General features: G+C 57.9%; 2 protein-coding genes across 9 annotated transcripts; one reads left to right on the top strand and one right to left on the bottom strand.

The window, feature by feature from the left end:
* Positions 1 to 413: 413 nt before the first annotated feature.
* PML (PML nuclear body scaffold) lies at positions 414 to 13,275 on the bottom strand. 8 transcript variants are annotated; one of them, XM_064721843.1, is made up of 7 exons: positions 13,229 to 13,275; positions 5,115 to 5,695; positions 3,201 to 3,778; positions 2,599 to 2,636; positions 2,247 to 2,339; positions 1,697 to 1,886; positions 414 to 1,085 (listed from the first exon to the last, which is right to left on the bottom strand). In XM_064721843.1, the coding sequence occupies exons 2-7, from the start codon at positions 5,693 to 5,695 to the stop codon at positions 937 to 939; spliced, it is 1,629 nt and encodes a 542-aa protein (XP_064577913.1). In that variant the 5' UTR covers positions 13,229 to 13,275; the 3' UTR covers positions 414 to 936. The 8 variants fall into 8 exon arrangements, with proteins under 8 accessions (XP_064577913.1, XP_064577910.1, XP_064577909.1 ...); XM_064721840.1 differs by lacking the exon at positions 13,229 to 13,275 and adding an exon at positions 7,493 to 7,653; XM_064721839.1 differs by lacking the exon at positions 13,229 to 13,275 and adding an exon at positions 6,424 to 7,321 and having other exon boundaries at positions 5,115 to 5,891.
* Positions 12,783 to 20,650, top strand: LOC135452082 (zona pellucida sperm-binding protein 3-like). The gene is made up of 9 exons (XM_064721845.1): positions 12,783 to 13,170; positions 15,088 to 15,206; positions 16,379 to 16,482; positions 17,790 to 17,967; positions 19,080 to 19,200; positions 19,304 to 19,395; positions 19,618 to 19,733; positions 19,913 to 19,996; positions 20,113 to 20,650. The coding sequence occupies exons 1-9, from the start codon at positions 12,802 to 12,804 to the stop codon at positions 20,220 to 20,222; spliced, it is 1,293 nt and encodes a 430-aa protein (XP_064577915.1). The 5' UTR covers positions 12,783 to 12,801; the 3' UTR covers positions 20,223 to 20,650.
* The last annotated feature ends 706 nt before the right edge of the window (positions 20,651 to 21,356 follow it).

Here is a 21,356-nt window from a genome sequence, read left to right as displayed (position 1 = left end):
TGAGGCAGGAACGCACAAATCCCGGGAATTTAATCCATGGAAAACATTCCTGGGGCTGGGGTGTCCCAAAAAAAAAAAATGGGATCTGGGATAAAAGCAGAGCCCTGAATTCATTCCCTGTTTTCCCTCGGGACAATCCCACACTGTTATCCTGGGAAAGGGAAATTCCATTGCCCTCTTTTCCTGGTTTTTTGTGGGAATGTGCCTGGATCAGGCTCCTCCACTCATGGAATGTGGGGATTTTATCCCTGGGATCTCTCCTTGCCCTCGGGAACTTCTCCTGTCCCTAAAATGCCAGGATCGGTGCCCAGAACAGGGAGCTGGGACAGGTTTCACCCCAGAATTCCCAGATTTTCTCTCTGCTTGGGATGGGTTGGGAAAAGTAGAGTGGGAAGAAGAGGAAGAAGCTGGAATTTTATCCCAGAGCAGATTTATTGAGGGGAGATATAAAAAACCTGGGATTTTAAGCCCTCATTACACCAGGAAACCAACACCAATCCCAATCCTAATCCCAATCCCAATCCCAATCCTAATCCAAATCCCAAGGAATTCCCTGCTCCAAGTGCTGATGGGGGATCCCAGAGGGGATCCCACCCTTGGGATCATCTCCCCACCTTTGGGGGGGCTCGGGAACGGGATCCGCCAGCACAGATCCCAACTCCCATCCCAAATTTTATTTTGGGATCAACGCAGACAGGATTTAAGAGGAGAACAACATTCCCAGGAAACCTCAAAGCATTGAAGGGGAGATCCCAGCAGATCCAGGTGGGATTTGAGGCCACTCTGGCACACCAGAGCTCAGTCCAAGAATAAATTTGGGATTGGCCAAGAAGAGGAAAGTCCAAGCAGAAATCTGGGAATGGGAGGCCGGGAATTGCGGGATGAGGCCGGAGGATCCCGTGGGATGTCAGCACGGGGGCGGCTCCGGTGTCACCGTCACCACCACGGTGTCCTCGTCGCTGTCGTCAGAGCTGCAGATGATGATGCTGCCGCCCTCTGCAAGGGAAATCCCAAAATTCCGGATCCCACGGGATCAACGTTCCTGAGGTTTGCACCAGGAACCAACCAGAGCGTGGGGGCAATCCCTGGAATGGTGGTGACCACATGGATCCTGAATTTCAGGGATCCCTCACCCCATGGATCCTTCACCCCATGGATCCCACCCATGATCCTCATCCCACAGATCCTGAATCCTATGGATCCTGAATCCCACGGATCCTGAATTCCATGGATCCCTCAACCCATGGATCCCTCATCCACAGATCCTGACCACATGAACCTTCACCATGGATCCTCATTCCATGATCCTCACCCATGGATACTGAATTCCATGGATCCTTCATCCCATGGATCCCTCATTCCATGGATCCCTCACCCCATTGATCCTGAATTCCATGGATCCTTCATCCCACGGATCCCTCATCCCAGTGTTCCCTCACCCCATGGATCCTTCATCCCATGGATCCCTCATCCCACAGATCCCTGACCACATGGATCCTTCACCTCCTGGATCCTTCACTCCATGGATCCTGAATTCCACAGTTTCCTCATCCCATGGATCCCTCACCCTACGGATCTGGATCCTCCCCCCCCTTGGCCAAGATTCCCATGCAACAGGGGCACAGAAAGGCCGGGAATGATCCCATGGGATGAGGAAAAGCGGGACAGCAGGGACGGTGACATTCCCGGTGCCCACCTGTGTCACCGGCATGGACGCAGTTGTGCCGTGACGTGGAGGGGCCGGGCTCCGTCGGGAATTCCCACTGGGATTTGGGACGGCTGGGGCCTGGCTCGTGGTCACATTCCAGCTTCAGGAGTTTGGGAGACACCTGGCTGCCCCTCTCCGTGCTGGGCAGCGGCCGCTTCCAGCAGGGCAGCGGGAGAGGCTGGAAAAGCGGGATCGGGATTGGGGTGGGATTGGGGTTGGGGTTGGGATTGGGATCTCAGATGGGATTGGCGGTGGGATTGGAGTGGGATTGGGATTGGGATCAGGGTTGGGATTGGAGTGGGATTGGGGTGGGATTGGGGTTGGGATTGGATTTGAGTTGGGATAGGGATTGGAGTGGGATTGGGGTGGAATTGGAGTGGTATTGGGGTTGGGATTGGTTTTGGGACTGGGGTGAGATTGGCATTGGGATTGGGATTGGAGTGTGATTGGGATTGGGATGAGATTGGGGTTGGGATTGGGGTGGGATCAGGATTGGGATTGGGATCTGGGATGGGATTGGGATCCCAGCGGATCTCACCTGGTTGGGACAGAGGGACCTCACCTCCTCCACATGGATCTCCTCCAGGCTGGGGGAGACGCTGCGGGGTTTGGGATGGGTTGGATCCTCTTCCTGTGGGAAGAGCGGGGAGTTGGGATGGACTTGGGTCCCAGTGGAGGGGCGGGAACACCCTCGGGAATGGGGAAACTGAGGCACGGAGGGTTTGGGATGGGTCTGGGGGCTGATCCCGTGGTCATGGAATTCCCCAGGGATGGAGCAGTGCCTGGTGGGATGTGGGAATTCGTGGGTGAGGAAACGCTGGAATACCGGGATGGGGAGGGAAAGGAGAGGTGCAGGTTTGGGATGGGGCAGGAGCACCCCGATGTCTCACCAGGTTGTTCTCCAGGCCCACCTCGACCTCAGGGACATCTGGGAACGGAGAAAACCGGGATGAGACCCCGAGCTGGAGCCTCCAGAGCCAGGAAAATCCCGCCTGGCAGCTCCAAACCCCTTCCCTCCGGATTGGGGTGGCCCCGGAGGCTTGGGAGGCTCCGGGGAGCCGGGAATGAGAGTACCCAGAGCCACCGGGATTGGGGGACACCCAGAGGGCTCCACAAAAAACACGGAGCAAATCCCGGTTCTGGGGGTGAGGGGCTGGAGCAGGGAAATCGGGGAGAGGAGGAGAAGGAGAAGGAGAAGGAGAAGGAGAAGGAGAAGGAGAAGGAGAAGGAGAAGGAGAAGGAGAAGGAGAAGGAGAAAGGAGAAGGAGAAGAGAAGAGAAGGAGAAGAGAAGGAGAAGGAGAAGGAGAAGGAGAAGGAGAAGGAGAAGGAGAAGGAGAAGGAGAAGGAGAAGGAGAAGGAGAAGGAGAAGGAGAAGGAGAAGGAGAAGGAGAAGGAGGATCCAGCGCTGTCCCTGCTCACCGAGGGCGCTTTGCAGCCCAGCCCGGAGCTCCCTCCCCAGCCCGGCCCAGCCCAGCCCGGCCCAGCGCTCACCCGGCCGGCCCGTGACGCGCTCCACCAGCGCCCGCAGCCGCGCCCGGCACTCGGCGAAGTCGGGCGGCTCTCGGAGCTCGGGGGGCTCGGGCGGCCGCAGCCGCCGCAGCTCCAGCAGCGCCGCCTTGACGAAGGGCTGCATGTCCATGAGCTCCTGCTCGCCGCCGTAGCGCCCCAGCCTCTCCACCAGCCTCTCGGCCGCCTCCAGCCGCAGCAGCGCGCCCTCGGCCCCGCTCAGCTCCTCCGCCAGCGCGCTCCGCCCGCGCTCCGGCCGCGCCTCCAGCAGCGCCCGCAGCTCCTCGGCCTCGCTGCGCACCAGCTCCTGCAGGCGCTCGGCGCTGGCGCGGACGCGCTCCCGCAGCAGCTCCCGCTGCTCCTCCCGCCGCGCCGCCTCGCCCCGCAGCCGCCCCAGCGCCGCCTCGAAGGAGCGGCGGAGGCGCCGCAGGTCCCGGCGCAGCGAGCGCAGCTCGTCCTGGCGGCGGCGGCTCTCGGCGCGCAGGTCGCGGAAGGGAGCGTGGCGAGTGTCCAGCAGCGCGCACGGACAGCACAGAGCCCGCTCGCAGCGCGGGCAGTAGATGCTGGCAGGGGACACACGGGGGGCGTCAGGGAGCGGTGGCAGCAGGGACACGCGGGGGGACAGCCGGGAGGTGCTGAGGGGTACCGGGATTGGCTCCCGGGATGGGGGACAGGGACACGGGGCAGGGAGGGACAGGGGTCAGCGATGGACAAGGGTCAGGGATGGACACTGGGCAGCGATGGGCAGCGGTCAGTGATGGACAGGGGTCCCGTCATGGTCAGTGATGGTCAGTGGTCAGTGATCGTCAGAGGGCAGGGATGGACAGAGTCAGTTATGGTCAGTGATGGTCAGCGATGGTCAGTGCCCATCCCAGGACATCCCAGACCATGTCCAGCCCTCTCTGGAGCCTTTCCCCAAATCCCTGCTGGAGCTCCCCGGGGTCTCTGTGGGGTCACTGCCATCAGTCCCCAATGGCAGAGCTTTGGGGACAGGAGATTTGGGGACAGGAGGGGATTTGGGAGCAGTGTGAGGCTTTGGGACAGGATAGATTTGGGCCCATCCCACTCCAGCACATTCCAGGCTGGAGCATCACCCCCAAACCTCCTGGAGCAGGGCAGGATTTGGGGACAGGACAAGATTTGGGGACAGGATGAGGTTTGGGGGCAGAATGAGTTTGGGGGGCTGAAGGAGTTTTGGGAAAAGGGCGACGCTTTGGGCAGGGGACAAGGTTTGGGGACAGCATGGGATTTGGGGACAGGGGACATTTGGGAGTGAGATTTGGGTACAGGATGAGATTTGGGGACAGAACGAGGTTTGGGGGACGGGATGAGATTTGGGGCCATGGCAAAGTTTGGAGACAGGCCAAGGTGTGAGGACAGTGTGAGATTTGAGGACAGGACAAGGTTTGGGGACAGGATGAGGTCTGGGGCCAGGACAAGGTTTGGGGACAGCATGAGATTTGGGGATGGGATGAGATTTGGGGACGGGACAAGATTTGGGGCCATGGCAATGTTTGGGGACAGACTGAGGTGCAGGGACAGTGTGAGGTTTGGGGATAGGACGAGGTTTGGGGACAGGATGAGATTTGGGGATGGGATGAGATTTGGAGACGGGACAAGATTGGAGGACAGGACAAGGTTTGGGGATGGGACACGATTTGGGGCCAGGACAAGATTTGGGGACAGGACAAGGTCTGGGGCCAGGACAAGATTTGGGGACAGGACGAGGTTTGGGGCCAGGACAAGATTTGGGGCCAGGACAAGATTTGGGGCAGGGATGAGGTTTGAGGCCAGGACAAGATTTGGGGCCGGGACACGATTTGGAGATAGGACAAGATTTGGGGCCGGGATGAGGTTTGGTCCCACGCCCCCATTTGAGGCTGGGCACGGCGCTCCCACCTGCACACGCGGCTCTCCTCGGGGTGGCTGTCGCTGGAGCAGAAGAGGCTGCAGGAGCCGCGCGTGTCCTCCAGGAACTGCCGCGCCGAGCCCGCCCGCAGCTCCTCCACCCTGCGCACCCGGTGCGCCTTCTTCTTGTGCCACCACTGGTGCTCCTCCAGGCAGCGCCCGCAGAAGAACTCCTCGCAGTCCGAGCACCACACCAGCGCCGCCTCGGCGCGGCAGCGGCTGCAGCCGGGCCCGCCCGAGCTGCGGATCTGCCGCCAGAGCTGCAGGCGGCTCCGCAGGTTGCAGAAGAGCAGGTTGTCCACGGCCGGAGCGCCCGTGGCCGCCTGGCAGCGCGGGCACTGCTTGGTGTCGCTCAGGCAGCCCGGGCACAGCGTGTGCAGGCAGCGCAGCAGCCGCGGCTGCGCCGAGTCCTGCCCGCAGCCATCGCACCGCAGGAACTGGAAATCTTCGTCTTCATCCTCATCCTCACCCTCGCCCTCCGCCGCCGCCGGGCACGGAGGGGAGGCCGGCGCGGCGGGGCCCGGCTCTGGGTGAGGCTCCGGTTCCGCTTCTGGCTCCGGTTCCGTCTCCATCTGCAGAGATGCGGGATTGTCCCGTGGGATGGAGGAAGTTGGGGCTCGGCCCCGTGAATCCCGCTCGGGGTTCTGCTGTCCCGCCCCTCGCAGGTTCCTCCCCGAGCTCTCGGCCTTCCTGGAATTTGGGATTTCCCAAGCGACGGTGGAAACGAAAGCAAAACGGTTTCGGCGCCGCCGCGGCCACCGCCCCTTCCTGCTCCGACGGAGGAAAAAGGGGGAACACCCTGACAGCGACCCCAAACCTCCCGGACAGCGACCCCAAAACCCTCTTGGTGGTGACCCCGAAACCCCCTCGGCAGTGACCCCAAAACCTCCCGGGCAGCGACCCCAAAACACCCCAGCAACTCTGTCCCCAGCACCAGCCCTGTCCCCAAAGGTTTCCCCAGGGGTATCCCCATCCCTGTCCCCAGCCCTGTCCCCATAGATGTCCCCATAGATGTCCCCAGAGGTGTCCTCCTCGCCACTCCTCACTCCCAGCTCGGCAGCGCGGACAAACCCCCCCCGTCCCGCCAGTAAATATTTGGGGGAGCCAGAAAAAGCCGGGATCCCCTTCCCAGCCCGCCCCACAAACGCACCCGCCCCCTCTCCCCGGGCAGGAACCGCCCGTGGGTGCCTCGGGGGCTCCGCTGTGTCCCTGTGTCCCCTCGGGGGGCTCCGGTTTGTCCCCTCGGGGGGCTCCGCTTTGTGCCTGTGTCCCCCGGTTTGTCCCCGTGTCCCCCCGGTACCTGCGGGGTCGCGGCGGGGCCGGGAGCGGCGGGAGGAGGAGCGGGGAGAGGGCGGGGAGAGGGCGGGACAGAGGGACGGACGGACGGAGGGACGGACGGAGGGACGGAGGGAGGGAGGGGAGACCGGGAGCTGTGGGGCGGTGCCGGGGGAATCCGGGTGTGCGGGAACCGGGGGGATGCGGGATCGGGATGGGGATTCTGGGATGGGGATCGGGATATGGGACCGGGATGGGGCTGTAGGATCGGGATGGGGGACCGGGATCAGGATGTGGGACCGGGATGTGGGATCGGGATGGGGATGTGGGATCGGGATGGGGGTTCAGGGACCGGGATGGGGATGTGGGATCGGGATGAGGATATGGGGTTGGGATCGGGATGTGGGAACTGGATGGGGACGTGGGACCGGAATGTGGGACCGGGACCGGGGTAGGAATGTGAGATATGGGACGGGGATGGGGATGCGGGATCGGGATGGGGTTATGGGATGGGGATGAGGATATGGGACCGGGATTGGGATGTGGGATCGGGATGTGGGACCGGGACCGGGATGGGGCTGTGGGATCGGGATGGGGATTCAGGGACCGGGATGGGAATGGGGATGTGGGACCGGGATGCAGTTGTGGGATCGCGGTGGGGATGTGGGGTCGGGATCAGGATGGGGATGCGGGAGGGCGATTCAGGCACCGGGAAGGGGATGTGGGATCAGGATGGGGATGTGGGACCGGGATTCAGGCACCGGGAAGGCGCTGCCGGTTCCGTGGGGGCGGTTCCGGTGTCCGAGCCCCGCCCCCGCCGCTCCGGGCCCGCTCCGTCCCCATTGTCCCCGCGGTGGGGCCGCGCCAGCCCCGCCCCGTCCCGAAGGACATTCCCGGCCCCATTCCCACCCCAATCCGGCCCCATTCCCACCCCAATCCGGCCCCATTCCCGGCCCCATTCCCACCCTGCCACACGCAGGGGGTGGCACCGCCACAAGGCCGGGGCGGGGATTTTGGGGACAAAACTCCGCCCCTGTTATGGCCGGGGTGCCGCGATCCCAAATCCCCGCGTTCCCGGATCGGGATGCGCTCACCGGGCCGGGATTTGGGATCAGATCCGCTCCGGCGCTGTCACATGACGGAGCCACCAGGAAGCGCCGCCGCTCCTCTTTCCTGTCCCCAACCCCGCGCTGGCGACAACGCCACCTCGCCAGTGGCGCCAGTGTCGCCAGAGCGGGGCCGGGACCGCGGGAGGATCCCGGAGCTCCGGGGCATTGTCCCCGCCGTGGCACCTGGGGTGGCACCGCTCGGGTTTGTCACCCGGGATGGCACCGCTCGGGTTTGTCACCTGGGGTGGCACCGCTCGGGTTTGTCACCTGGGGTGGCAGCCAAAAAACCCCAAAAGATTTCATCAGCCCTCAGCCCAGCTGACCCCAAAGCTCGTCCTGGTGTCCCTGGAATGTCACCAAGCCCAGGTGACCCCAAACCCTTCTGTGGTGGCTCTGGAGTGTCCCCAAAGCTCGTCCTGGCGTCCCTGGAATGTCACCAAGCCCAGGTGAACCCAAACTCTGTCACTCCCCAGGTGACCCCAAATCCTCCAGTGCCACCACCCCAGGTGACCCCAAACCCTTCAGTGGTGTCCCTTAAGTGCCACCAACCCAAATGACCCCAAATCCTCCAGTGTCATTCTGACCCCAGTGACCCCAAACCCTGCTCTGGTGTCCCCTGAGTGCCACCACCCCGGGTGACCCCAAACCTCACCCTGGTGACCCCAAATCCTGCCCTGGTGTCCCTGGAGCGTCCCCAATCCCGGGGAACCGCAAATCCTCGAATGTCACCAAGCCCAGGTGACCCCAAGCCCTTCTGTGGTGGCTCTGAGTGTCCCCAAAGCTCGTCCTGGTGTCCCTTCAGTGTCACCAAACCCAGGTGACCCCAAACTCCACAAGGGTCGGGATCGGGGTCCTGGAATTCCCTGGGATTTGCCCCATTTGGGGTCCCATTCCCAACCCCAAAAACCCCCAGTGATCCCATGGCATTCTCCTGTTCCCAGCTGGAATTCCCATGGAAACCCCAATCCAGAGCGGGAAATCCTCGCTCCAGGGGGAATTCCCAAATATTCCCAAATATCCCAAAGGGGATTCCTGAAATTCCCAAGAAATCCCAGGAGATCCTGGGAAATCCACCCCGAAGGAATTCCCAAGGATTTGGAGGGGCTGGAGAGGGAAATCTGGGATTGGGAAAAATGGGAATGCCAGGATCCCAAATCCCAGTTTGGGATTGTGAAGAATGGGAATTCTGGGATCCCAAATCCCAGTTTGGGACTGGGAAAAATGGGAATGCCGAGATCCCAAATCCCAAAAATCCATTTTTTTCCCAGAAAAATTCCAGGACCCCCAAATCCCAAAAATCCTTTTTTTTTTTTTTTTTTTTTTCCCCTGGGGTTTTGGCCCTTGGAAAAGGGGGAAGAGCTCAGAATTCCCATTGGGATTTGGGATCAGCCTTTTTCCAGGAGGGAATTTGGGATCCTGGATGGGATTTTTTCCCAATTTTTCCTACCTTTGGAGCTTCCTGATCCCAAAAATCCCAGGAATCCCTCTGGAATCAGATCCCCCCCTCCTCCAGCTGGGATTTTTCCCAGGAAGAACCTCTGGGAAAAGGGAAAAGCTCTTCCCAAATTCCCATTTTTCCATGGATTTTTTTACATTCTGGAAAATCCGGGAATGGGAACAAATCCGGGGTAGTTTTTTGGGATAAAGTCCCAGTTTGGGATGAGAGAGAGGCAGAAATTTCACCCCCAGGAACTCCAAACCCCGTAATTCCGATCCTGCTCCAAGGATTGTTTGGAATTCTCGGATCCCACCAGGATAAACAATCCTTGGAATTCCTGTGCTCAGAATTCCCTCCCCCAATCCCAAAAGCGGCTCTGAAATTCCCTTTTCCTGCTTTTTTTCCCTCTTTTTTATGGGATTTTGGGGTTTTCCCACTGCCATCCCCAAATCCCAGGATTTTGTGGGGCTGGGAAAGGAAAAATTTGGGAGTTCTGGAGGGGATTTTGGGGTTTTTCATGGATTTGGGGATTTGTGGGAAAGGGAAGAGCTGGGATTTGCTCCCCTTGGATTTGGGATGAAAAACTGGGAATTGTGGGATCACCTCAGCTGGGATTCCTTGGGATGAGATTCCGAGGGGGATTTGGGATTTGGGGTGATCCAAATCCTTGGATTTGGGAAAGAATTCCCGGCTCCAAATCCTCATGGATTCCTTCCCAATCCAGGTTTTTATGGGATCATCCCTCACGGTTTTTTTTGGATCTTCCCTCAGTTTTCCCAGGATCCAGAGAGATTTTGATCCTAAAAGCTCCGGAAGAGCCCAAACCCCAACCCCAGAGCTGGGAATGAGGGAAAAATCTGGGGAAAATCTGGGAAAATCCCAAAGAAATCTGGGATGAGGCAAAACCCTTGGAATTCCCAGAGCTCCCAAAATTCCTGGGATTAAAACTCAGCTTTTAGGAAAAATGGGATGGGGAAAAAAAACACGGATTTGATGCTTGAGAATTCCCAAAAAATCCTTCTCCCATTTTTCCTCAAGAAATCAGAAATTCCCTTTTCCCTATGGAACCCCCCCATAAAATCCCAGATTTTTTTTTTTTTTTCCTCTGGCTCCATCCCGAAGGATTTTCCCCCAAATCCCGAAGGGATCCCGGAGTTTCCTGGGGTGAGGAGAAGCCTTGAATCCAAGGATTTTTCCCCCCTCGGGGGAAATTCCCGATATCTCCCTGACGCAGGAGCTCAGCCTCTGGAATTCCGGGAATTTCCGCAGTGTTTTAAACTCAGGGAAATAAAAAAAAAACTAAAAAACCCCGGGATTGGGGGATTTTGGGATGAGCAGAAAACCCCTGGAAGCAGCTGAGGGGTTGATGCCGATCCAAAAAATTTTTTGGGAATGCTGAGCCGCTTCCAGCTCCAAAACCCCTGGAATTCTTTTGGGATCAATGCCAGGAATTCCTTTGGGGTCGATTTTGGAAAAAAAAAAATTCCATATCTGAGATTTTTTTTCCCAGGAAAAAAAGGGGGGAGAGGGATTTTGGGATTTTGGGAAAAATGGAGCTGCTGGAAAACTGGGAAAGGGGAGGGGGGACAGAAATTCCATTAAAATTCCATTAAAATCAATTTGAAAATTCCATTAAAAGAAATTCCATTTAAAATTCCATTAAGAAAAAAAGCATTCCATTTAAAAATCCATTAAAATCCGGGATTGGGAAAACAAAGGGCATGAAATAACCCCACCAAAAAAAAAAAAAAAATGGAAAATTTGGAATGAGCCTGGAAAATCCATGGGATTTATTCCAGAGAGTTTTCCCTGTTTTCCCCTTTTCCTTGGATGCAATGGAATGGGAAGAGTTGGGAGGGCGAAAAATGAAGGAATTTTTGGGGTCTGGGTGATTCCCCATGATCCAAACTCAAATCCCATAATTTTAGGGGGGATAGAATGAAGGATTTACACTGGAATTTGGGATCCTGGGGACTTGGATGAGGATTTTTGGGAAAAGGGGGATAAACCAGGCTGTATCCCAAAAAACCGCCAGGATTTGTGAATCCAATCACCGGGAATGATGGACATCCCAAAATTCCCAGCCTGAGAACAAAAATTCCTTCATTTTTTTGGGATAGAACATGGGATCCTCCCCAAATTCCTCATCCAAGGGGAAAACAGCGCTCCAGGGTTCTGGGATTATCCCTGGAATTGGGGAAAATGTAGGAATTTTTGGGGTGTCCATCATTCCCCATGATCCAAACCCAAATCCCATTTTTTTGGGATACAACCCCCCCAAAAAAATCCTGATCCAAAGCTCTGGTTTTTCCTGAATTCCAGGGATAATCCCAGAGTGGTGTTTCCCCCTCGTCCTATCCCCCCAAAAAATGGGATTTGGGGGGGAGTCACTGTCACCCCATAATTCCAGCCAAAATTCCTTCATTGTTGGGGGGATTGAACGAGGGGAAAACATGATCCCTGGAATTGGGGGAAATGTGGGAATTTTTGGGGTCTCTGTCATTCCCGAGGATCCAAACCCAAATCCCATTTTTTTCTTTGGGATAGAATCTTCTCCCCCCACCTTCCTCTTCCCAAAAATCCTCATCCGAGGGGAAATCCTGGGAATTTTAGGATTATCCCTGGAATATTGGGATCCCAGAGTCTTGGATGAGGATTTTGGGAAAAGTGGGGGGATCCCAGCTTGTACCCCAAAAAAACAAAAAAGAATTTTTGCATCCGGAGGGGTTTGGATCACCCGAGACGCCAAAATTCCAAACCTGGGAGTGAGGTCGGAGCCGAAATTCCTTCTTTTTTTCCCAAAAATCCTCATCCAAAGCTCTGCTTTTCTCCGGAATCCCGAATTCCGGGGATCATCCCGGGGCCTTGTTTTCCCCCCTCGTTCCATTCCAAAAAAAAAAAAAAAAGTAATTTTGGCTGGAGTTATGGGGTGACAGCGACCCCCCCCAAATCCCATTTTTTCTTTGGGATGGAACGTTATTCCCCCCCTTCCTCTTCCCAAAAATCCTTATCTGAGGGGAAAGCAGCGCTCCGGGAGTTCTGGGGTTATCCCTGGAATTCGGGATCCCGGGGAAAAGCGGAGCCTTGGATGAGGATTTTTGGGAAGAGGGGGAGGGAAGCCACGCTCTATCCCAAAAAATCCCGATGGAATTTTGGCTCCCGGGGTTGGAATTCGGGGGAGTCTCTGTCATTCCCGATGATCCAAACCCAAATCCCATTTTTTCTTTGGGATAGAACCTTCTCCCCCCACTTTCCTCTTCCCAAAAATCCTCATCCGAGAGGAAAGCAGCGCTCCGGGAGTTCTGGGATTATCCCTGGAATTCGGGATCCCGGGGAAAAGCGGAGCCTTGGATGAGGATTTTTGGGAAAAGGGAGAGGATCCCGCGTTGCATCCCAAAAAAAACCCGGAATTTGCGCATCCAGAGGGGTTTGGATCACCGGGCACCCCAAAATTCCAGCCCCGGGAGCGAGGTGGGAGCCAAAATTCCATCTTTTTTTGGGGATAACCCCCCTCCCCCCGTCCCAAATTCCTCATCCGAGGGGAGAGCAGCGCTCCGGGAGTTCTGGGGTTATCCCTGGAATTCGGAATCCCGGGAAAAGCGGAGCCTCCGCTCGCTCCTTATCAGCGCCGAGCCCAAACAATTCCCTCTGCCCGCGGCTCGGCGGCTCCTGCCGGGATAAACAATTCCCAAAAATCCGCCGGGAACGCTCATCCCGACCCCTCGCACCCCGGAAATGACGGGGGCGCGCTCAGGGGCGCCCTTGGAATTCCAAAGGGGGGGAATCTGGGCCGGTTCCCACCGGGATATAAACGCGGGCCGATGCTCCGCGCTGGGAATCGCGGGGATTTTCCGGGATGCGCTCCCAAATCCGCCTCCTCCTCCTGGCGCTGCTCTGCGCGGCCCCCGCGGCCGCGGCGCCTCCGCCCTGGGAGCCGGCGTGGAGCGATCCCAACCATCCCAACCATCCCAATTCCTGGGGCTGGGGGGACACGGAGCAGCCGCATTCCCGGTGGCATTCCCGGGCGCAGATCCCGGTGGAAGTGCAGTGCCAGGAGGCGCAGCTGGTGGTCACCGTGCACCGCGACCTGTTCGGCACCGGCCGCTTGGTCAGCGCCGCCGAGCTCAGCCTGGGCCCCGCCGCCTGCAAACATTCCCGCATGGATCCGTCCCAGAAAACCGTCACCTTCAGCGCCGGCCTGCACGAGTGCGGCAGCACCGTCCAGGTGAGCCCCGCCCCTCATCCCGGCATTCCCAAACGGCATTCCCGAGCGGGATTCCCACCGGGAGAGGCTCCCGGGATTGTGGGGATTCCCGGGTTTGAGCCCTGTCCCGATCCCGGAATTCCCACCCGGAGCGGCTCCCGGGGTTGTCCGGATCCCAGATTTAAGGAAAATCCAGGTGAGTCCCGTTCCCATCCCGGGATTCCGCTCCTATCCCGGGATTCCCACCCGGAGCGGCTCCCGGGTCCATGCAAATCCCAGGCTCTGAGGAAGATCCAGGTGAGTCCCGTTCCAATCCCGGGATTCCACTCCTATCCCGGGATTCCCACCGGGAGAGGCTCTCGCGGTTGTCCGGATTCCAGATTTAAGGCAAATTCAGGTGAGTCCCGTTCCAATCCCGGGATTACACTCCTATCCCGGGATTCCTACCCGGAGCGGCTCCCGCGGTTTTCCGGATTCCAGATTTAAGGCAAATTCAGGTGAGTCCCGTCCCGATCCCGGAATTCCCGGAGTGGCTCCCGGGATCGTGCAAATCCCAGATTTAGGGGAGATCCAGGTGAGTCCTTGTTCCCATCCCGGGATTTCCACCTGGGGCGGCTCTCGCGGTGTCCGGGAAGATTCAGGTGAGTCCCGTTCCCATCCCGGGATTCCGCTCCTATCCCGGGATTCCCAACCTGGATTCCCACCGGGAGAGGCTCCAGGGTCCGTGAAAATCCCTGGTTTTGAGGGAGATCCAGGTAAGTCTCGTCCTGATCTCGGGATTTCGCTCCTATCCCGGGATTCCCACCGGGAGCGGCTCCCGGGATCGTGCGGATTCCCGAGTCCTTGTCCCGATCCCGGGATCCCGCCCCGATCCTGGGATTCCACCCGGGAGAGGCTCCAGGAGATCCGGGGGTGTCGGGGGAAATCCAGGTGAGTCCCGTTCCCATCCCGGGATATCTCCCAGGGAATGGCGGGATGTGGGAGAATCCCGGTGAGTCCTGTCGGGACCCCGGAATTCCCACCGGGAGCGGCTCCGGGGCCGCGCCTGTTCCCGGTTTCACGGAGATCCAGGGGCTGGATCCGGGATCATTCCAGGGGAAGGAGGAGCCGCGATTTCCTGGGGATTTGACCGGTTTTCCCGCAGCTTTTCCCATTCCTGTGGGAAAAGCGTCTTTTCCCTCGGGTTTAATTCAACTCCGTGAAAACTGTGATTTTCCATCCCTTTCTCCCTTTTCCAACCTTTTCCCCCCATTTCCATGAATTCCCCCAGCATTCCCAGTGGTGCTGCTGGGATGAGGAGTGGCCTCTCCCACGGAATTCCCCACTTTTATTCTCAAATCACCCTGAATTCCCCGATTTCTTGGAATTCTCACTCACCCTCCTGACTCCCCTGATTGGACACCCACGGAATTCCTGATTTTTATTCCCAGGTTCCCTCATTTGTTTCAATTCCCTCATTTTCTGGGTTCCCTTTTCCCACAGAATTCCTGGTTTTCATTCCCAGATCACCCCAGATTCCTGATTTCTTCCACTTCCCACTCACTCACTCAGCATTGAGGAACATCTTTTTCCCCAAATTCCCAGTTTTCATTCCTGGATCACCCCACATTCCCTCATTGCTTCCGCTTCCCCATCACTCATCATTGAGGAACCCTTTTCCCCCAAATTCCCAGTTTTCATTCCCAGATCACTGTGGATTCCCTCATTTCTTTCAATTCCTGCATTTTCTGGATTCCCTTTTCCCACGGAATTCCTGGTTTCTATTCCCAGATCACCCCAGGTTCCCTGATTTCTTCCACTTCCACTCGCTCTGGATTGAGGAACACTTTTCCCACAGAATTCCCAGTTTTTACTCCCAGATTCCCTCATTCCTCCCAATTCCCGCTCACACTGGATTGAGGATCCCTTCCCCCCGGAATTCCCGGGTTTCATTCCCAGGTCACTCCGGATTCCCTGATTTACCGGACGCTCCTGAGCTACGATCCCAGCCCCGGCAGCAATCCCGCCATCGTGCGCAGCGACCCGGCCGTCATTCCCATCGAGTGCCACTACCCCAGGTTCTCCCGGACCCCATCCCACATTCCCGGCATTCCCGGGAATCCCATTCCCATCCAGGGATCCCATCCCAGATTCCCACTGTTCCATTCCTAGTGTCTCCATTCCCATTTCCAATTCCCTTTTCCAGGTTGGATAAGGTCACCAGTGGCTCCCCATTCCCATCCTGGTGTCCAAGCTCCGTTCCCAGTGTCCCCAGCATCCCATCCCACATTCCTGGGATTCCCAGATCCCATCCTGCATTCCTGGCATTCCCATTCCCATTCTGGGGTCTCCATTCCCACCCACTGTCCCCATTCCCTCTGTCCCATTCCCATATCACAATCCCAATTCTCTTTTCCGAGTGGGATAATGTCACCAGCGCCTCCCCATTCCCAGTGTCCCCATTCCCAATTTCCCCATTCCCAGCATTCCCATTCCCATTGCCAGTGCTTCATTCCCATCCCAGCGTCCCCATCCTGATCCCATTCCCTTTTCCAGGTGGGATAACATCACCAGCAGCTCCCCATTCCCAGTGTCCCCATTCCCAATTTCTCCATTTCCATCCCGATGTCCCCATTCTTGTCCCAGTGTCCTATTCCCAGTTTCCCAATTCCCAGTGTCCCTGTTCCATCCCAGTGTCCTCATTCCTGATCCCATTCCCTTTTCCAAGCAGGATAATGCCTCCAGTGGCTCCTCATTCCAAGTGTCCCCATTCCCATCTCAGCGTCCCCATTCCATCCAATGCCCCACTCCCAGTGTCCCATTCCCGATCCCATTCCCTTTTCCAGGTGGGATAACGTCACCAGTGACTCCCCATTCCCAATTTCCCCATTCCCAGCATTCCCATTGCCAGTGCTTCATTCCCATCCCAGTGTCCCCATCCTGATCCCATTCCCTGTTTCAGATGGGATAACATCCCAGTGTGCCCATTTCTATCCCGATGTCCCCATTCTTGTCCCAGTGTCCTATTCCCAGTTTCCCAATTCCCAGCGTCCTGGTTCCACCCCAGTGTCCCCATTCCCAATCCCATTCCCTTTTCCAGGCGGCTCCAGTGTCCCCATTCCCAATGGCCCCATTCCATCCCAGTGTCCCCATTCCTGATCCCGTTCCCAATCCCATTTCCTTTGCTGGGTGGGATAACTTCTCCAGTGTCCCATTCCTGATCCCATTCCAACCCCGCTCCCTTTTCCAGGCGGGATAACGTCTCCAGCGGCTCCATCCGTCCCACCTGGTCTCCCTTCAACTCGGCCCTGGCCTCCCAGGAGAAGCTCCTGTTCTCCCTGCGCCTCATGAACGGTGCGGGATCGCGGCCTTCCCACTCTTCTCCTCCTTTCCCATCCCTTTCCCGTCTCTTTTCTCCCTTTTCCATCCCCACTTTTCCTGACCTTTTCCTCCTTTCCCATCCCTTTTCCCCCTTTTCCCCATTTCTCCATCCCCTTTTCCCCCTTTCCTGTCCCTTTTCCCCCCTTTCCCCCATTTCTCCATTTCCTTCCCCCCTTTTCTCCATCCCCCTTTTCCATCCCTTTCCCATCCCTTTTCCCCTTTGGGATCAGTTTGGAGTTGATCCCATTGGGTTTTCCATAGGACTGGAGCTCCGAGTGGGATTTCTTGGGGTTCTCCCTTTCCCCCTTTTGGGGTCACTTTGGGGTTGATCCCGTTGGTTTTTCCAGAGGACTGGGGCTCAGGGCAGGATTTCCTGGGATTCCCCCTTTCCCATCCCCTTTCCCATTGGGTTTTCCATAGGATTGGAGCTCAGAGAGGGATTTCTCAGGATTCCCCCATTTCCCCTTTTCCCACCCCTTTCCCCCTTTGGGATCAGTTTGGGGTTGATCCCATTGGGTTTTCCAGAGGACTGGAGCTCAGAGTGGGATTTTTTGGGATTCCCCCTTTCCCATCCCTTTTCCCATGGGGTTTTCCAGAGGATTGGAGCTCTGAGCGGGATCTCTCATGATTCCCCCTTTCCCATCCCATTTCCCATTTTGGGATCAGTTTGGGGTTGATCCCATGGGGTTTTCCAGAGGACTGGAGCTCCGAGCAGGATTTCTCAAAGTTCCCCCTTTCCCATCCCTTTTCCCGTGGGGTTTTCCAGAGGATTGGAGCTCCAAGTGGGATTTTGTTGGGATTCCCCCTTTCCCATCCCTTTTCCCGTGGGGTTTTCCAGAGGATTGGAGCTCTGAGCGGGATCTCTCATGATTCCCCCTTTCCCATTTCCCATTTCCCATTTTGGGCTCAGTTTGGGGTTGATCCCGTGGGGTTTTCCAGAGGACTGGAGCTCAGAGTGGGATTTTTTGGGATTCTCCCTTTCCCATCCCTTTTCCTGTGGGGTTTTCCAGAGGACTGGAGCTCGGAGCGGGATCTCTCGGCATTCCCCCTTTTCCCATCCCATTTCCCATTTTGGGCTCAGTTTGGGGTTGATCCCGTGGGGTTTTCCAGAGGACTGGAGCTCAGAGTGGGATTTTTTGGGATTCCCCCTTTCCCATCCCATTTCCCATTTTGGGCTCAGTTTGGGGTTGATCCCATGGGGTTTTCCAGAGGACTGGAGCTCAGAGTGGGATTTTTTGGGATTCTCCCTTTCCCATCCCTTTTCCCATGGGGTTTTCCAGAGGACTGGAGCTCGGAGCGGGATCTCTCGGCGTTCCGCCTGGGGGACGTGCTGAACATCCAGGCCGAGGTGGGCGCCCACAGCCACGTCCCCCTGCGCCTCTTCGTCGACTCCTGCGTGGCCACGCTGGGCCCCGGCGCGGGCACCGAGCCCCACTACGCCATCATCGACTTCAACGGGCGAGTTTGGGGACACCTGGGGACATTTGGGGGTGATTTGGGGATGTTTGGGGATATTTGGGGACACCCAGGGGGTGATGGGCTCTCCTTGTCCCACTACGTCATCATCGACTTCAACGGGAGCGCCGGGGCTGCCGGGGACAGCTGAGGATGGTTTGGGGACATCTGGGGACATCTGGGGGTGGTTTGGGGACATTTGGGGACATTTGGGGTGGTTTGGGGACACCTGGGGACATTTGGGGGTGGTTTGGGGACATCTGGGGATATTTGGGGACAGCCAGGGGGTGATGAGCTCTCCTTGTCCCGCTACGCCATCATCGACTTCAACGGGTGTGCTGGGCACGTCTGGGGACTACTGGGGACATATGGTGACATCTGGGCACATTTGGAGGTGTTTTGGGGACATTTAGGGATGTTTTGGGGACATTTGAGGATGTTTGGGGGTCTGGGGGACACCCAGGGGCTGGTGAGCTCTCCTTGTCCCCCTACGCCATCATCGACTTCAATGGGTATGCTGGGGACGTCTGGGGATAATTTGGGGACATTTGGGGACAATTTGGGGTGAAGGACACAGTCAGGGGGCGGTGACACCTCATCCCATCCCAGTGCTCCATCATTGACTTCAACGGGTGAGTTTGGGGACACCTGGGGACATTTGGGGATGTCTGGGGACACTTTGGGGTCTGGGACACAGTCAGGGGGTGGCGACACCTCGCTGCACCATCAATGACTCCAATGGGTGAGTTTGGGGACACTTGGGGACATTTGGGGACAGTTTGGGGACATTTGGGGATGTTTTGGGGTCAGGGGGAGGGTGGCTCCTCATCCTGCCCCACTACACCCTCATCAACTTCAACAGGTGAGTTTGGGGACACTTGGGGACGTTTGGGGACAATTTGGAGTCTGGGTGACACACACGGGGTGGTGACTTCAATGAGAGAGCTGGGGACAATTTGGGGACATTTTGAGGTCTAGGAGGTGCTGAGCACTTGTCACTTCCCCAGCTGATCTGGGGACACTTTGGGGACACTCGGGATGCCAGCCAGGGCTGTGACCCTGCTGTCCCCATGGTGTGACCCTGTCCCCGGGGTGTGACCCCGCTGTCCCCACAGCTGCCTGGTGGACGGGCGCTCCGATGCCACCAGCTCGGCCTTTGTCACCCCCCGGCCGCGGCAGGACGTGCTGCGCTTCCAGATCGACGCCTTCCGCTTCGCCGGCGACCCCCGCAGCCTGGTAAGGCCCTGGGGACACCCCGGGGACACCTTGGGGACACCCCGCTGTCCCCAGCGCCGCCCCGGTGTCCCTGCGGTGTCCCCAGCAGTGTCCCCTGGTGCAGATCTACATCACGTGTCACCTGAAGGTGACACCGGCCGAGCAGAGCCCGGACGCGCAGAACAAGGCCTGCTCCTTCAGCAAGGCGCGCAACACGTGAGTGTCACCTCCCCCGTGTCACCTCCCCCGTGTCACCTCCCTGGTGTCACCTCCCACGTGTCACCTCTGTAGTGTCACCTCCCTGGTGGCATCTCTGTGGTGTCACCTCCCTGGTGGCATCTCCGTGGTGATGCCTCTGAGGTGGCGCCTGAGTGGTGTCACCTCCACGGTGGCACCTCCACGGTGGCACCGGCTGACAGTGTCACCTCCCTGTCACAGCTGGGCGCCCGTGGAGGGGACAAGGGACATCTGCAGCTGCTGCGAGCTGGGCAACTGCGGCCGGAGGCCAGCGGAGACCTGGAACGGCCACCGCTACCGGAGACAGGACGGGGACGGTGAGGGGACAGTGTGGGGACATGGGGACACTGGAGATACAAGGGACGTGGGGACATGGGGACACTGGGACGGGGTACATGGGGACAACAGGACATGGGGACAGGGGGACAGGGAGACATGGGGACTGTGGAGAGGGGGTGATCCCTCCTCTCTGTCCCTCACTGTCCCTTGTCCCCAGGTGCCACCTCCGAAGCTGACGTTGTCATCGGTCCCGTGCTGCTCTCGAGTGCCCAGCCTGGCCAGCGCCCCGAGGGCCACCAGGGTGAGTCCCTGAGGTGACACCGGTGACACTGGGTGACACTGGTGACATGTGTGACCGTGGGTGGCAGCCGGGGACAATCCCCGCTCCCCTCCATGTCCCTCGGTGTCCCTTCGCAGGCGCGGTGGCCCCGCTGGCCGTGGGGACAGCGCTGGCCTGTGCGGTGGCCGGGGTGGCCGTGGCCGGAGCCGCGCTGGCCATCGGCCTCAGGCGCCGGAATTCCCCCTGAACCCCGGAATGAGCGACGGAAATCCCGATAAATCCCACAAGGACCGATGGAAATCCCAAACAATCCCACAAGGATCAATGGAAATCCTGATAAATCCCACAAGCCACGGTGTCCGAGGGGTCACTCTGGGAGGGAATCCCCGGAATGAGGCAGGGAGGGTGACCAGTCCTGTCCCAGTGTCCTCATTCCCATCCCAGTGTCCCCATTCCCATCCCAGTATCCCCATTCCCTTCCCAGTGTCCCCATTCCCATCCCAGTGTCCCCATTCCCATCCCAGTATCCCCATTCCCTTCCCAGCGTCCCCAATCCCATCCCAGTTGTCCCTATTCCAGTGTCACCATTTCCAGTGTCTCCATTCCCATCCCAGTGTACCCAATCCCATGTCCCCAATCCCACTGTCCCCATTCCATCCCACTGTCCCCATTCCCATGCCATGTCCCCATTCTGTCCCGATGTCCCCAGTCCCATCCTGATGTCCACAATCCCAGTGTCCCATTCCCACTGTCCCGTTCAATCCCACTGTCCCCATTCCTGTCCCAGTGTCCTCAATCCCAGTGTTCCCAATTCCAGTGTCCCCAATCCCAGTGTCCCCAATCCCAGTGTCCCTCTTTCCAATGTCCTCATTCAATCCCACTGTCCCCATTCCCAATGTCCCATCCCCAGTCCCAGTGTCCCCATTCCCGTCCCAATGTCCCCAATCCCATTCCCAATGTCCCCAATTCCACTGTCCCCATTCCCTTCCCAATGTCCCCAATCCATTGTCCCCATTCCCAATGTCTCCAATCTCATTCCCAGTGTCCCCATTCCCATTCCCAATGTCCCCATTCCAGTCCCAGTGTCCCCATTCCCAATCCAACATCCCCAATCCCACTGTCCCCAATCCCAATGTCCCCATTCCGTTCCATTCCCAATGTCCCCATTCCCAATCCCACTGTCCCCAAGCCCACTGTCCCCATTCCCATTCCCAATGTCCCCAATCCCAATGTCCTCATTCCCATTCCCAATGTCCTCAATCCAGTGTCCCCATTCCCAATGTCCCCAATCCCATTCCCAGTGTCCCCATTCCCAATCCCACTGTCCCCATTCCTGACCCCATTCCCAGCCCAAAATTCCCAAATCCCAACTTCCACTCTC

Source organism: Zonotrichia leucophrys, chromosome 10, assembly GCF_028769735.1.
Source record: "Zonotrichia leucophrys gambelii isolate GWCS_2022_RI chromosome 10, RI_Zleu_2.0, whole genome shotgun sequence".
Taxonomy (NCBI): domain Eukaryota; kingdom Metazoa; phylum Chordata; class Aves; order Passeriformes; family Passerellidae; genus Zonotrichia; species Zonotrichia leucophrys.
Note: the sequence above shows the minus strand (reverse complement) of the source record. Positions and strands in the feature narration are given on the sequence as shown.